Source organism: Panthera uncia, chromosome B1 (genome assembly GCF_023721935.1).
Source record: "Panthera uncia isolate 11264 chromosome B1, Puncia_PCG_1.0, whole genome shotgun sequence".
Taxonomy (NCBI): domain Eukaryota; kingdom Metazoa; phylum Chordata; class Mammalia; order Carnivora; family Felidae; genus Panthera; species Panthera uncia.
Window position 1 is genome coordinate 158,153,147 of NC_064811.1, and position 17,663 is coordinate 158,170,809.

The 17,663-nt window shown below is 35.2% G+C and overlaps 1 protein-coding gene across 5 annotated transcripts in view; it reads left to right on the forward strand.

The window, feature by feature from the left end:
- The window catches only part of LOC125923826 (disintegrin and metalloproteinase domain-containing protein 32-like), a 181,006-nt gene that overhangs the window by 80,106 nt on the left and 83,237 nt on the right, over positions 1-17,663 (forward strand). For all 5 annotated transcript variants that reach the window (XR_007458172.1, XM_049632438.1, XM_049632437.1 and 2 more), the window contains exons 13-14: positions 1,659-1,751; positions 3,115-3,310. Coding sequence is in view for 4 of the 5 variants with exons in the window: in XM_049632438.1 (XP_049488395.1) it covers positions 1,659-1,751; positions 3,115-3,310 (289 nt within the window). In the remaining variant the exon portion in view is untranslated. The remainder of the gene's footprint in view (positions 1-1,658; positions 1,752-3,114; positions 3,311-17,663) is intronic.

Sequence of the window (17,663 nt, forward strand, 5' to 3'; positions counted from 1 at the left end):
ATTGCACTAGCTGGGACTTCCAGTGAGATATTGAAGGGAGTGGTGACAGGTAGCATCCCTTCCCCGTTCCTGATCTCAGGGGGGAAGCTAATGGTTTCTCACCATATATATGATGTTAGCTGTAGGTTTTCTCTAAATGTTCACTACCAAACTTAGGAAGTTCTCTCTTCCTGGTTTGTCATATTTTGTATAATTCATTAAGTGAATTTGGGTTTTGTCAAATGCTTTTTTTATATCAGTTGTTTTAGTCATATGATTTTTTTTCTTCATTCTGTTGATATGATGGGTTGTATGTACTGATGCTTGAATGATGAACCATCTTTGCATACTTGCAATAAATTCCAGTTGGTTGGCATGTATAATTCTTTTCATACATTGTTGGATTCTTTTTTTTTTTTTTTTTTTTTATTTTTTTTTTAACGTTTATTTATTTTTTTTGAGACAGGGAGAGACAGCATGAATGGGGGAGGGTCAGAGAGAGAGGGAGACACAGAATCTGAAACAGGCTCCAGGCTCTGAGCCATCAGCCCAGAGCCTGACGCGGGGCTCGAACTCACGGACCGCGAGATCGTGACCTGGCTGAAGTCGGACGCTTAACCGACTGCGCCACCCAGGCGCCCCCATACATTGTTGGATTCTATTGCCTAACTTTTTGTTGAATATTTTTGGATTTATGTTTATTAGAGATATTGGTCTATAATTTTCCTTTCTTGTAATGTCTCTGGGTTTGGTATTAGAGTAATACTGGCCTCATAGAATAAATTAGGAAGTGTCACGTATTAATTTTGTGAGAGTTTTGTGTGGGGTGAAGGCAGTATGAGTTTCTCCTGGATTTTGTCCTAGTTGCTTCTTCTCTTGGCTAATTTTAATTTGTATCATTTCCATATAATAAGCCATAGTTGTGAGTTAACAGCTTTCAGTGAGTTCTGTGAGTCCTTCTGGTAAATTATCAAACCTGAGAGTGGTTTTGGAAATCCACTGAACTTGTATTTGTTTGGTGTAAGAAGTGAGGAGTTTTGGAGACTGTTCTAACTTTGCAGTAGGCCTAAACTCTACACACCTTTTCTCCACCAGGATTACTGAGGTATGATTAACAAATAAAAATTGTATTTTTTAAAGTGTTCAACATGATGGTTTTGATATATGTATACCTTCTGAAATGATTACTGCAATCAAACTAATTAATATATCCATTACCATTTTTTGTATGTGTTGAGAACAATTGATCTATCCTCTTAGCAAATTTCAAGCATATAACTTGATATTATAGTCACCATGCTATACAGTAGCATGAAAATTTATACTTTTTGAACAATATCTCCCCTTTCCCCCCATCTTCCAGACACTATTTACCACCATTCTACTCTCTATTACTATTCTCTATTTTCTGAAAAAAGTTATTTCATACATTTTTCCTAGTTTTCTAGTTGATTGAGAGTTTCTGGGGTACTAGTGCTCTGTTCTGACCTGACGTGAAAGTCTTATTTTAGTATTTTATTTGTTTAGAGATGCAAAACTATAAATGTTGACAGCATTCATATTCGTCCCCAAAACTGAAAAAATAAGCCCAGTGAATATAGTTCTTGCAAAAGTTTATATTATTATCATGATGTATTTTTACTTGTGTATTCTACTAATTCTACTTATTCTACTAATAGCAATGTGGAAAGTCTAGCTGTTGTAATTTTCGAACTTGTACACTGAAATCAGGAGCACGGTGTGGTCATGGATTATGCTGCAAGAACTGTCAAGTAAGATTTAAGTTTATTAATATCTTCCAAGTATATAATGAATCATGTCTTAGATACCTTAGTACATTTAGACCTATGGCAGTAAGTAAAAATAAGTGAACTTTTTGAAACTAATATTACACTTTATGTTAACTAACTGGAATTTGAATAAAGGGTTAAAAGTAAATGAACTTTCAAATAAAGAAAAAGATACTAAATTCAGAATCAGATTTCTGATTTTGTGAACCTTAGTTGGGTATTCAGGTTTCCTTCTTATGGCCATTATTTTGCCATAATATTTATGCTGATGTTCTTAAGCCTTGATTGAGAGCTACCATAAAATTATTCAATATAGATCTCCATTAAAAGGGACTTTTAATTTATTCTATCCAATATTTATATTTTTATAAGTAAAAATATTGTTACTAGTTGTGATAGGTAGCTCTAGGTATGTAACTGAAAGACACAGCAGTTTCCCATAAATATATAAATAATGAAACTCAGTAGAAGTAGCATTTTCCAAATGCTACATTAGCAAAAAGTTTAAACTGCAAACTTAACCATTTATTGAAAGATCATTTGATTTAAAGATCACACACTAGTTTATATGTAGAAGATGTTGACTCTTGTCCTGTGTTTTCCTTATTAGCTCCTCCAATATATTTATAACAAATTTGTCATTTGAGAATTCGTCTATTACCTACTATGGGTTCTGATTCTTGATTATCCTTGACTGATGCAGTTTTATGTTATTTTTTTCTAGAATCTTATCATGTGGTTACATTCTTACCTCTGTGATCTTTTTAGTGTCAACTTGAAGTCATGAATTAAGATGTATGAAATAGATGCCCATTTAAGAGTGTTTCAGAATTCTGTATTTGAAAGTGTTAATTACCTATAGGATAATTCAAGAGAAAGATTAATTATTTAATTAATATAATTAATATAATTAATATAATTTAATTAAAAAATAAATTAATTTAATTAATATAATTATTTAATTAATATAATAATTAATTAATATAATAATAATATAATTAATATAATAAATAATAATAATATAAATTAATATAATTTTGGGGTGCCTGGGTGGCTCAGTTGGTTAAGCATCTGACTCTTGATTTGGGGTCAGGTCATGATCTCACAGTTTGTGGTTTCAAACCCTGTGTAGCGCTCTGTACTGGTGGTGTGGAGCCTGCTTGGGATTCTTTCTCTCCCTCTCTGTCTGTGTCTCCTTTGCTCATGTTGTTTCTAAAAATAAATAAACATGAAAAATTAAAAAATATATAATTAATTTTGAAATAGAACAGTTTTGAAATAAGTATTGATAAACACAACAATCTTAAATGTAATGTTTTATTTTTTGTATTTTAATTTATATTAGATTGAAAGACAAGGTGTTGAATGTAGGAAAGCAAGACATCGTGAATGTGATATTGCTGAGTTTTGTAATGGAAGCTCACCAGAATGTCAACCTGATATGACTATACACAATGGACATGTATGTAAACAAAAATATGTGTGTTATGATGGAGTCTGCCAGGATACAGATGCACGGTGTGAGGTCACATTTGGAAAAGGTAATATTGTTTTGTAACGTCTACATAGTTCGTCCTTAATATTTTTATTAACATTATCAAGACAATTGGCAAATATATAATTATACATGCATATTATATTTATATATAGTTATAATATATGTACATACACACTTTATAATTCTGTATTACACTTATATGTATGTATAATTTAAATTCTATCTATATGTTTAAATTATTTATTCAGTTTAACATCTACATTTTTATTTTTTCAAACTTTATTAAGATATAACTGACAAAGATACATATTTAAGGTATATGAGTTGATGTTTTGCTAAAATAATTTTATGAAATAATTTTGTGAAATAATTGCCACAATGAAGGTACTTAACGTATTAGTTATGTCTATATGCTGAGAAATGAAATTGCTTCATCATAATATAGTTCATTTTTAATTTTTGAGGAGTCTGTATATAGTTTTCCATAACTGCTGTACCAACTTCATTCCCAACAACAATGTACAAAGGCTCCCCTTTTTCCACTTGCCAGCACTTGTACTTTTTTTCTTTTTTATAATACCTGTCTAAAAGGTGTGAGTTGTGGTTTTGATCTACATTTTTCTGATGATTAGTGATGTTGAGCACCTTTTCATATATCTGATGGTCATTTGTATGTCTTCTTTTGAGAAATGTCTATTTAGGTCTTTTGCTCTTTTTACATCTCTATTTGTTTTTGCAATTAAGTTGTATGAGTTACCACATATTTTGTAGATTAACTTTATCAGCTACATGGTTTGAAAATATTTCTCCTGCAGGTCTCATTTTCACTCTCTTGAGTGTTTTCTTTATTAAGAAGTTTTTAGTTGGATGCAGTTCCACTTGTCTACTTTTGTTTTTGCTGCCTGTGCTCCCTTGTCATATCTAAAATACTATTTTCTAGACCAATGTTCAGGAGCTTTTCCCATTTTCTTCTAGTCGTTTTACGGTTTCAGGTCTTAAGTATAAGTCCATCCAGACCCTCATCCCCGGTCTGCAGCTTTATTGAGATATAATTGACACATAACATTGTGTCATTTTAAAGTGTATACCATGTTGATTTGATATGCTTATAATTGCAAAATGATTACCACCATATTGTTAGCTAGCACCTCCAACATGTCACATAATTACCATTTCCTTTTTGTAGTGAGAACATTAAAATCTTCTCTTCTAATTACTTTCAAGTATATAATACAGCATTAAGTATAAACATCATGTTGTTCATTAGATCCCCGGAACTTATTCATCTTATAGCTAGAAATTTGTCCCCTTTGACAAACATCTCTCCCTTTCCCCTACCTCCCAGCTTGTAGTAATCACAACTGTACTCTCCATTTCTATGAGTTCAGTTTTTTTAAGTGATTTCGCATGTAAGTAATATTATAGAGCATTTGTCTTTCCTTGCCTGACTTATTTCCCATAGCATAATGCCCACAAGTTTATCCATTTGGTGAAGATGGCTTCTTCCTCATGACTGAATAAAATTTCATTTTATATAAATACTATATTTTCTTTACCTATCCATCATTGACAGACACTTAGATTATTTCCATATCTTGCCTATTGTGAATAATGCTGATATAAATATGAGTGTGCAGATACCTATTCAAAATCCTGTTTTCATTTCCTTTGGACATGAACTGGATTAGAAATGGGTTGCTGGATCATATTGTAGTTCTACTTTTAACTTTTTGAGGAACCTACGTACTGCCTAATCATGGTGGTTGTACCAGTTTACCTTTTCACCAACAGTGCATAAGTGTTTCATTTTCCCCACATCTTCACCAACATTTGTTGTTTCTTGAGTTTTTGATGAGAGCCATTCTAATAGGTGTAAGGAGTTATCTCATTGTGGATTTGGTTTCCATTTCTCTGATATTAGTGATATATTGAGTATATTTCATGTACCTGTTGGCTATTTTTATGTCTTTGAAAATTATTGTATTCCTTTGTTCTTAAATTTTAAATCAAATTGCTTGAGTTTTTGCTATTGAGGTTTATGAGTTCTTTATATATTTTTGGAATTTCCCATACCCAGATACATGATTTGCAGATATTCTCTCTCATCCCATAGATTGTCTTCATTTTTTGATTGTTTCTTTTGGTATGCAGGAGCCTTTTAGTTTGATGAAGTCCCACTTATTATTTTTTACTTTTGTTGCTTGTGCTTTGGTATCTTATGTAAAAAGTCATTGCCAAAAACAATGTCCATGTCAATGCTTTTTCCCTATGTCATTTTTTAGAATTTTTATGGTGTCAGTTCTTACATTTAAATCTTTATTTCAAGTTAATTTTTGTGAGTTGTGTCAGCTAGGGGTTTAATTCTTTTGCATATGAATATCGTGTTTTCCCAGTGTCATTTATGGAATAGATTCTCCTTTCCCCATTGAGTATTCTTGGCTCCCTCATCCAGTATTAGTTGAGCATATACATGGAGTTTGGTTCTAGGCTCTCTGTTTTGTTCCATTAGTCTGTGTCTATTCTTATACCAGTACCATGCTGTTAAAATTATTAGAGCTTTGGAGTATAAGCGAAATCAGGAATTGTGTTCCTCTAGTTTTATTTTGTCTCAGGATTGCTTTGGCTTCTCAAAATCCCTGTGGGTCCATACAAATTTTAGGATTTTTTTTCTATTTCTATGAAAAATGCCATTGGAATTTTGATATAAATTGCATTGAAACTATAGATGGTATTGGGTAGTATTGACATTTTAACACTATTAATTTGTCTGATTCATGAACACAGGATAGCTTTCCTTTGTATCTTACTAGATTTTTTCATGAAAGTCTTGTAGTTTTCAGAGTACAGACCTCAAACTTACTTGGTTAAATTTATTTTAAAGTATTTTATTGATTTTGATGCTGGTGAGAATGGTATTGTTATCTTTATTTCTTTTTCAGCTGTTTTGTTGTTAGTGTATAGAAATTCAAATGACTTCTATATGTTGATTTTGTAACCTGAAAATTTATCGAATTTATTAGTTCTAACACCTTTTTGATGGGGTCTTTAGGACTTTCTCCATATAAGATTATATTTTCTGCAAAGACAGTTTTACTTCTTCCTTTTCAGTTTGGATGCCCTTTATTTACTTTTCTTCCCTGACACCTCTATGACTTCTAGTATTATTTTGAGTAGAAGTGGTATGAATGAGCACCTTTGTCTTTTTCCTGATCTTAGGGGAAAAGCTTTCAACCTTTCCAATTGTGTCTGATGCTGGCTGTGGTTTGTTATATGTGGCATTTATTGTGTTAGGGTATGTTCCTTCTGTACTCAATTTGTTGATTATTTTTTATCACGAAAGGATGTTGTATTTTGTTAAATGCTTTTTCTATATTTATTAAGAGGATTTTGTGATCTTTTATTGTTCATTCTGTTAATGTGGTGTATTACATTTATTGATATGCATATGTTGAACTATCTTTGCATTCCAGAGATAAATACCATTTGAATATGGTGTTTGGTACCTTTTTAAAAAATATAATTTATTGTCAAATTGTCTTACATACAATACCCAGTGCTTATCCCAACAGGTGTCCTCCTCAATGCCCATCATCCACTTTCCCATCTGCCCTACCCCCCCACCAACTCAGTTTTTTTCTCTGTATTTAAGAGTATCTTATGGTTTGCCTCTCTCCCTCTCTTTTTATAATTCCCCCCCCCTTTCTCTTTCCCCATGGTCTTCTCTGAAGTTTCTAAAGATCCACATATGAGTGAAAACACATGATATCTGTCTTTCTCTGACTATATCACTTAGCATAATACCCTCCAGTTCCATCATGTTGCTGCAATGGCATGATTTTATTCTTTCTCATTACTAAGTAGTATTCCATTGTATATATGAACCACATCTTCCTTATCCATTCATCAGTTGATGGACATTTAGGCTCTTTCCATAATTTGGCTATAATTGAAAGCACTGCTATAAACATTGGGGTACATGTGCCCCTATACATCAGCACTCCATGCTTTATAGGGATTTATAGGGAGGGTTCTTGTTTCTCCACATCCTCACCAGCATCTTGTTTCCTGAGTTGTTCATTTTAGCCACTCTGACTGGTGTGAGGTGGTATCTCAGTGTGGTTTTGATTTGTATTTCCCTGATGATGAGTGGCGTTGAGCATCGTTTCATATGTCTGTTGGCCATCTGGATGTCTTCTTTGGAAAAGTGTCTATTCATGTCTTCTGCCCATTTCTTCACTGGATTATTTGTTTTTTGGATGTTGATTTTGATAAATTCTTTATAGATTGTGGATAATAGCCCTTTATCTGATATGTAATTTGCAAATCCCTTCTCCCATTCCGTTGGTTTCCTTTTAGTTTTGTTGATTGTTTCCTTTGTAGTGCAGAAGTTCTTTATCTTGATGAGGTCCCAATAGTTCACTTTTGCCTTTAATTCCCTTGCCTTTGGAGATGTGTCAAGTAAGAAATTGCTGCTGCTGAGGTCAAAGAGGTTTTTTCCTGCTTTCTCCTCTAGGGTTTTGATGGTTTCCTTGTCTCACATTCAGGTCTTTCATCCATTTTGAGTTTATTTTTTGTGTATGGTGTAAGAAAGTGGTCTAGTTTCATTCTTCTGCATGTTGCTGTCCAGTTGTCCCATCATCATCTTTATTCCATTGCATATTCTTTCTTGCTTTTTTACTAAAGAGACTGTCTTTGATCCATTGGATACTCTTTCCTGCTTTGTCAAAGATTAGTTGGCTATACATTTGTGGATCTATTTCTGGTTCTCTATTCTATTTCATTGGTCTATGTGTCTGTTTTTGTGCCAGTTCCATAATGTTTTGATGATTACAGCTTTGTAGTAGAGGCTAAAGTCTGGGTTTGTGATGCCTCCTGCTTTGGTTTTCTTCTTCAGTATTACTTTGGCTATTTGGGGTCTTTTGTTGTTCCATACAGATTTTAGGATTGCTTGTTCTAGCTTTGAAAGAATGCTGGTGGTACAATTTTTATTGGGATTTCATTGAGTGTGTAGATTACTTTGGATAGTATTGACATTTTAACTATTTATTCTTCCAATCCATGAGCATGGAATGCTTTTCCATTTATTTGTGTCATCTTCAATTTCCTTCATAAGCTTTCTGTAGTTTTCAGCATATAGATATTTTACATCTTTGGTTAGGTTTATTCCTAGGTATTTTATGGTTCTTGGTGCAGTTGTGAATGGGATCAGTTTCTTTATTTTTCTTTCTGTTCCTTCATTATTGGTGTATAAAAATGCAACTGATTTTTGTACATTGATTTTGTACCCCGTGACTTTGTTGAATTCATTTATCAGTTCTAGCAGTCTTTTGGTGGAGTCTGTCGGGTTTTCTGTGTAGAGTATCATGTCGTCTGCAAAAAGTGAAAGTTTGACTTCTTCTTTGCCAATTTGGATGCCTGTTATTTCATTTTGTTGTTTGATTGCTGATGCTAGGACTTCCAACACTATGTTAAACAACAGTGATGAGAGTGGACATCCCTGTCATGTTCCTGCTCTCAGGGGGAAAGCTCTCAGTTTGTCCCAATTGAGGATATTAGCTGTGGACTTTTCATATATGGCTTTTATGATGTTTAAGTATGTTCCTTCTATCCCGACTTTCTTGAGGGTTTTATTAAGAAAGGGTGCTATATTTTGTCAAATGCTTTTTCTGCATCTATTGACAGGATCATATGGTTCTTATCCTTTCTTTTGATGTATCACATTGATTGATTTGCGAATATTGAACCAGCCCTGTAGCCCAGGAATCCCATTTGGTCATGGTGAATAATTCTTTTTGTATGTTGTTGAATTCAATTTGCTAGTATCTTGTTCAGAATTTTTGCATCCATGTTCATCAGGGATATTGGCCTGTGGTTCTCCTTTTTTTGTGGGGTCCCTGTCTGGTTTGGGAATGAAGGTAGTGCTAGCTTCATAGTATGATTACGGAAGTTTTCTTCCATTTTTATTTTTTGGACCAGCTTGAGAAGGATAGATATTAACTATGCTTTAAATGTCTGGTAGAATTCCCCAGGGAAACCATCTAGTCCTGGACTCTTATTTGTTGGGAGATTTTTGATAACTGATTCAATTTCTTTACTAGTTATAGGTCTGTTCAAATTTTCTATTTCTTCCCCTTTGAGTTTTGGTAGTGTGTGGGTGATTAGGAATTTGTCCTTTCTTCCAGGTTGTCCAGTTTGTTGGCATATAATTTTTCATAGTATTCTCTGATAATTGCTTATATTTCAAGGGATTAGTTGTAATAAATCCATTTTCATTCATGATTTTATCTATTTGGGTCCCCTGAGAAGCCTGGCTAGAGGTTTATCAATTTTGTTTATTTTTTCAAAAAACCAACTCTTGGTTTCATTGATCTGTTCTACTGTTATGTTTTTTGTTTTTTGTTTTTTTGGATTCTATATTGCTTATTTCTGCTCTGGTCTTTATTATTTCTCTTCTTCTGCTGGCTTTGGAGTTTCTTTGCTGTTCTGCTTGTAGTTCCTTTAGGTGTGTTGTTAGATTCTGTATTTGGGATTTTTCTTGTGTCTTGACATAGGTCTGGATTGCAATGCATTTTCCTCTTAGGACTGCCTTTACTGCATTCCAAAGGGTTTGGATTGTTGTGTTTTCATTTTCGTTTGTTTCCATATATTTTTTGATTTCTTCTTTAATTGCATGGTTGACCCATTTGTTCTTTAGTAGGATGTTCTTTAACATCCATGCATTTGGAGGTTTTTCAGACTTTTTCCTGGGTTGATTTCAAGTTTCATAGCATTCTGATCTGAAAGTGTGCATGGTATGGTCTCAGTTCTTTTATATTTATTGAGGGGTGTTTTGTGACCCAGTATGTGATCTATCTTGGAGAATGTTCCATGTGCATTCGAGATGAATGCTTATTCTGCTGCTTTGGGATGAAAAGTTCAATATACATGTCTGTTAAGTCCCATCTGGTTCAGTGTATCATTCAGGGCCATTGTTTCTTTATTGACTTTCTGTCTAGATGATCTGTCCATTGTTGTAAGTGGGGTATTAAAGTCCCCTGTAATTACCACATTCTTACCTATAAGATCGCTTATGTTTGTGATTGTTTTATATATTTAGGTGCTTCCAAATTGTTAGCTCTTCTTGATGGATAGACCCCATAATTACTATATAATGCCCTTCTTCATCTCTTGTTACAGGCTTTAGTTTAAAATCTAGTTATCTTATAGAAGTATGGCTACTACAGCTTTCTTTTGACTTCCAGTAGCATGATAGATGGTTTTCAATCCCCTCACTTTCATTCTGAAGGTGTCCTCAGGTCTAAAATGGGTCTCTTGTAGACAGAAAATAAATGGGTCTTATTTTTTAATCCATTCTGATACACTATATTTTTTTATCGGAGCATTGAGTCCATTTACATTGTGTTATTATTGAAAGACATGGGTTTAGAGTCATTGTGTTATCTGTAGGTTTCATGCTTGTAGTGATGTCTCTTGTCCTTTGTGGTCCTTGCAACATTTCACTCACAGAGTCCCTCTTAGGATCTCTTGTAGGGCTGGTTAGTGGTGATAAATTCCTTCAGTTTTTGTTGGTTTGGGAAACCCTTTATCTCTCCTTCTATTCTGAATGACAGGCTTGCTGGATAAAGGACTTTTGGCTGCATATTTTTCCTGTTCATCACATTGAAGATTTCCTGCCATTCCTTTCTGGCCTGCCACGTTTCAGTAGATAGGTCTGCTACTTCCCGTATGTGTCTACCCTTGTATGTTAAGGCCCGTTTATCCCTAGCTGCTTTCAAAATTCTCTTTATCTTTGTATTTTGCCAGTTTCACTATGATATGTTGTCCAGAAGATTGATTCAAGTTACATCTGAAGGGAGTTCTCTGTGCCTCCTGGATTTCAATGTCCATTTCCTTCCCCATATTGGGGAAGTTCCCAGCTATGATTTGTTCAAGTATATTTTGGCCTTTTCTCTCTCTTTTCTTCTTCTCGAATTCCTATGATATGGATATTGTTCTGTTTCACTGAATCACTTTGTTCTCTAATTCTCCCCTCATGATCCAAATTTTTAAAAATTTTTTTCTCAGCTTCCTCTTTTTCCATAATTTTATCTTCTATTTCACCTATTCTCCCCTCTTCCTCTTCAATCCTCGCTGTGACCACCTCCATTTTATTTTGCACCTCATTTATAGCATTTTTAATTCATCATTACTATTTTTATTTCCTTGATCTCTGCAGCAATAGATTCTCACTGTCTTCTATGCTTTTTTTCAAGCCCAGCAATTAATCTTATGACTATTATTCTAAATTCTTGTTCAGTTATATTGTTTGTATCTGTTTTGGTCAATTCTTTAGCTGTCATTTTTTCCTGGAATTTCTTTTGAGGAGAATTCTTCCATTTTTCATTTTGGCTAGTTTTCTGTCCCTTACGTGTTTTATTTATTTATTTAAAAAATTTTTTTACATTTATTTATTTTTGATAGAGAGAGACAGAACACAAGTGGGGGAGGGGCAGAGAGAGAAGGAGACACAGAATCTGAAGCAGGTTCCAGGCTCTGAGCTGTTAGCACAGAGCCCGATGCAGGGCTCAAACCCATAAACCACGAGATCATGACCTGAGCTGAAGTTGGATGCTTAACTGACTGAGCCACCCAGGTGCCCCTGTCTCTTATGTGTTTTAAAAGCTTGTTATATGCCCTGCACCTGCAAGCACTACTATATTAATGACCCCTCATTAATTACATACATTTGGTCCTAAGTCTGGTCCTAGTTCAGCTTGTCCTTGTTGATTTTCTGTCTGGATATCTATCCATTGTAGAAAGTGGAATATTTTTTATTATTTTTTAAAGAGTTTTTAAATATTTATTTATTTTTGAGAGAGAGAAAATGTTCAAGCAGGGGAGGGACAGAGAGAGAGGGAGACACAGGATCGCAAGCAGGCTGTAGGCTCTGAGCTGTCGGTGCAGAGCCCGACATGGGACATGAACCCACAAACTGTGAGATAATGACTTGTGCTGAAGTTGGTTGTTTAACCAACTGAGCTACCCAGGCACCCCAGAAAGTGGAATATTTAATGTATTGTTGTCTGTTTCTCCCTTCAATTTTGTTAGTGTTTGCTTATGATATTTAGGTACTCCAATGTTGGGTGCATATATATTTATGATTGTTGTATCTTCTTGATGAATTGACTGCCTTTTCGTGGTATAATGACCTTTATTTTTCTTGTTGCCATTTTTGGCTTAAAGTCAATTTTGTTTGATATAAGTGTAGCTATCTCTGCTTGCTTGTTTTCCACTTGCATGGAAAATCTTTTTCCTTTCCTCTATGTTTGCTTATGTGTGTCCTTATAGATGAAGTGATTCTTTTATGGGCAGCATATACTTGTTTTTTTACCTGTTCAGCAATTCTGTGTCTTTTGATTAGAAAATTTAGTCCATTTGCATTTGAGTAATTATGGATAGGTAAGGACTTACTAATTCTATCTTGTTAGTTGTTATTTTCCTATTTTGTAGTTTCCTTGTTTCTTCCTCTCTTAATATCTTCCTTTGTGAATTTGTGATTTTTCATAGTGGTGTGCTTTGGTTCCCTTCTCTTTATCATTTGTGAGTCTACTGCAGGTTTTGTTTATGGTTACCATAAGATTTACATAAATATATGTATAACAGCTTATTTTATGTTGATAGCAATTTTGATATTATAAAACCCTACCCATTTCTCCCCTCCTGTTATGTTTATGATGTCACACTTTACATCGTTTTGTAGTGTGTATCCACTGAAAAATTACTGCAGCTATTTCTATTTTTAATACATTTTTCCTTTAACCTTTATACTAGAGTTAACACACCACCATATTACAGTTATAGAGTATTATGAATTTGACTGTATCCTTGCCTTTACAAGTGTGTTGTATATTTTCATTTGTGTTCATGTTACTGATTAGCTTTTTTTCATTTCAGCTCAATAAACTTTTAGCATTTCTTCTAAGGAAGATTTAGTGTTGGATCAATTCCCTTAGCTTTTGTTTATTAGGGACAGTCTTTATCTCACCTTAATTTCTGAAGGACAACTTTGCTGGGTAAAACTGGTTACCAGTTTCTTTCTTTCAGAACTTTGAATATATCTTTCCATTCTCTCCTGGCTTGCAAGATCTCTGCTGAGAAATCTACTGACAGCCCTTTAGGGGGGAGGGTCCCTTTTAGGAGACAATATTTTTCTCTTACTACTTTCTCTTGTTTTTAATTTTACATAGTTTTATAATGTGTGGTTTTTTTTTAATTATAATGTGTCTTTATTAAGTGTCTTAGAGAAGATTATTTTGGGTTGAAATTTTGAGGTGATCTATTAACTTCGTAAACTTGAATGTCCAAATCTCTACTCAGGTTTGAGATGTTCTCAGCCATTATTTCTTTAAGTAAGACTTCTAGTTTTTTCTCCCTCTCTTGTCTTTCTGGGACTTCAATGATGCATATACATCATTTCTCTCAGTGGTGTCCTATAAGTCACATAGGCTTTCTTTGTTCCCTTTCATTCTTTTTCTATTAGTTTCCCTGATTGGATAATTTCAGTTGATCTGTCTTCTAGCTTACTGATTCTTCTGCTTGGTCAGTTCTACTGTTAAACTATGCTATTGAATTCTTCAGTTTAGTCATTGTATTATTCAGCTCCAAAATTTCTGATTGGTTCTTAGGTTTTCTATTTGTTGAGCCACTCATTTTGTTCTTGTATTGTTTTTTGATTTTATTAAATTGTTAATCTGTACTTTCATGTTCTCTTGTGGCTCATCTTTAGAACAATTATTTTGAATTATTGGTTAGAAAGTTCCTGGATATTTATTTGTGAGAAGCCATTTACTGGAGGTTTACTGTATTCTTTGGGTGGCATCATGTTTCCCTGCTTTTCATGATCCCCTGTAGCCTTGTGTAGCTATCTACTCATGAAGAAACAGTCACCTCTTCCAGACTGACTTTGATAAGGGAAGACTTTCACTTATGGGTGGGGGGACTCTGAAGTAGGTGGTGACCCTGAGGCTAGTGGTGCAGTGCACCCAATTTAGGCATGTGTTGGTGGCACTTGGTCTGTGGGGTGTGGTATCTCTTTGGCTTAGGCCATTGGGGTCCACGGCATTGACATTGTGTAGTCAGACAGTCTGAAGGTGACTGCTGGGGCTCTTGGAGTCCTCAGCAAAAACTCCAGGTCCACTGGCTAGAGACTAGGTACAGGCAGTGATGATGACTAGAGGTGGTTGAGTGCACACCCTTGGCTGCAGAGGCCTTTTCCAGGTGCCTGTGTAGGGGTAGGGGTTGGTTGGATACACACTTACAGTGGTGGGGGCCAGGGAAACAGCAAGTGCCGAGGCCAATTATAGGCTCACTGGCAGCTGTCAGGTCACTGGCAGCTGTCAGGTCACTGGCTGTTGGTATACTCTACCATAGCTGCACCCTCTTAGGCATACACACTGTATTAGAGGCTGATGACAGTCTTTAGGCCACTTGTATGCAGGTGCATTGTGGAGGGGCTAGCTCCAGGTAGGCCCTGAGGTGCAGACCATTAAATAAAGATGGGGCCTAGAGCAAGCCTAAAAATAGCTGGTGAGACCGTGGCTGTTAATATGTTCCTCTGTAGCTGAACACCCTCATTCTGGATGAGCACACTGCATCTGGTGGCAGATGTCAGGTCAGCAGTGTCCAAGTGCACAGTTGTAGGGGTAGCCCAAGCATATATATGGGGGTGGGGTCTGCTGGGCTGGGTGGGGAGGTTTAGATTGGTGTCTTGCACTGCACAACCATAGAGGCCTAGGCTGACTATAAATGTAGTTCCTGGGCTCTGGCATGGGTTGGTGTGGAGGTAATGGGACGAACTCAAGTAGCTGGCTTCAGCAATCATGAATACCTGTGTGATGAAACGTTGTGAAATCTGCAGGTAATCTTCAGCAGCTGTGTGGGCCATTAGTTTCATCAGCAGTGAAACTTCTGGTTTTGTCTATAAAATAGGTCACCGTGGACCATGATTCCTTCCACTGTATGGCTATTACTAGTAATCCCTAGTTTTCTTCCTGTTTCTAGCTGCTCAGTTTTGCCAGTCAGAGTGCAGTAAAACCAAAGCAGGACCTTTGTGCAGCTTCCTGGAAGGCTGGAAGTATTGGTCACTCACCAACTTTTTCCTTTCTTTGCCGGGGAAACTCTTTCTGCCAAGAAAGTTCCCTTTTGATGATGAACAGTATCAGCTTGGGGATGGGCCACACAGACAAAATGAAGCTATCTTTTGTCTCTCTTCTTGTGTGATTACTTTCAGGTTTTTTGTACTACTTTTTTAGAGGGACTCTAAAGCTCTCCCAGAACTGTTTTTATTCATGGATAGCTATCTAATTGTTGACATTTGTGGGCAAATGAGAAGGCTGTTGTCCCTTATGTTGCCATTTTGGTCAGGTTACTCTTAAGTCATGTTTTAAGTTTTTAATCCATTTTGAGTTGATTTTTGTGTATGATGTCAGACAGATGTCCAATTTCAATCTTCTCTCTTTTCTTTTTGATAACTCTGGCTAGGAGTTTATCAATTATGTTTTTTCTTTCAAAAAAAAAAAAACCCAGCTCTTAGTTTCATTCATTTGTTCTATTCTTTTTTTTTTTTTTTTTTTGGATTCTATATTGTTTATTTCTGCTCTAATCTTTATATTTCCCTTCTTCTGCTGGCTTTGGGCTTTATTTGCTGCTTCTTTTCTAGCTCCTTTAGGTGTAAGGTTAGGTTTTGTATTTGGGACCTTTCTTGCTTCTTGAGATAGGCCTGAATTGCAATAGAATTGTGACTTGAAAATATGCATGGTATGATCTCAATCTTTTTGTACTTATTCAGGGCTGTTTTGTGACCCACTATGTGATACGTCCTGGAGAAAGTTTCATGTGCACTCGAGAAGAATGTGTATTTTGTTGCTTTAGGATAAAATTTTCTGAATGTATCTGTTAAGTCCATCCGGTCCAGTGTGTCATTCTAAGCCATTGTTTATTTATTAATTTTTCTGCTTGGATGATCTGTTCATTGCTATCAGTGGGGTGTGAAAGTCCCTACTATTATGGTATTATTATAAATGAGTTTATTTATGTTTGTTATTAATTGATTTCTATATTTGGGTTCTTTTAAGTTGGGGGCATAATTTATTTACAACTGTTAGGTCTTAGACTCCTTAATTATGATATAATGGTGTTCTTCATCTCTTGTTAAAGTCTGTGGTTTAAAAATCTAGTTTCTCTGATATACATATACCTACTCTGGGTTTCTTTTGATATGCACCAGCATGATAGATGGCTCTCCATCCCCTCACTTTTAATCTGCAGGATCTTTAGGTCTGAAATGAATCTCTTCTAGGCAGCATATAGATGGATCTTGGTTTTTTTGTTTGTTTTTTCTTTTAATCCATTCTGATACCCTATGTCTTTTGATTGGAGCAGTTAGTCCATTTACATTCAGAGTGATTATTTAAAGATATGAACTTAGTACCTTTTTTTTTTTTTTTTTACTTATAAAGTTGGTATTTCTGGTGATGTCTTCTGGCTTTTTGTAGGCTTTGTTGCTTTGGTCTTTTTTTTTCCTACACTTAGAGAGTCCCCCCTTAAAATTTCTTGCTGGGCTGGTTTAGTGGTCACGAACTCCTTTAGTTTTTGTTTGTCTGGGAAACTCTATTTCTCCTTCTATTCTGAATGACAGCCTTTATGGATAAAGCATTCTTGGCTACATATTTTTCCCATTCAGCACACTAACTATTTCCTGCTACTCCCTTCTGGCCTGCCAAGTTTTAGTGGACAAGTCTGCTGCTAACCTTATGTGTCTACCCTTTAGGTTAAGGAACTTTTGCCCCTGGCTGTTTTCAGGATTCTCTCTTTATGTTTGTAGTTTGCAGGTTTCACTATAATATGTCATAGTGTTGACCTGTTTTTGTTGAGTTTGAGGGGAGTTAGTTTTAGTTTTCTGTGGCTATTGGACTTCAATGCCTATTTACTTCCCCAGATTAGGGAAATTCTCAGCTATAATTTGTTTGAATAAAACTTCTGCCCCCTTTTCCTGCTCTTCTTCTTCTGGAACTCCCATGATATGGATATCGTTTCATTTTTATGGAAACAGTAAATTATCTCAATCTCCCCTCATGATCTAATAGTTTCCTTTCCATATTCTTTTCAGCTTCAATATTTTCTATAATTTTATCTTCTATATCACTTATTCTCTCCTCTGCTTCTTCAATTCTTGTTGGGATTGTATCCAGTGGGTTTTACATCTCAGTCATAGCATTTTTATTTCAGCCTGACTCATTTTTCTGTCTTTGATGTCTGCAGCATGAGTTTCTCTGGTGTCTTTTATCCTCTTTTCAAGCCCGGTCAGTGGTATTATGTGGTGCTATGACTGTTCTAAATTCTTTTTTTTTTTTTAGTTT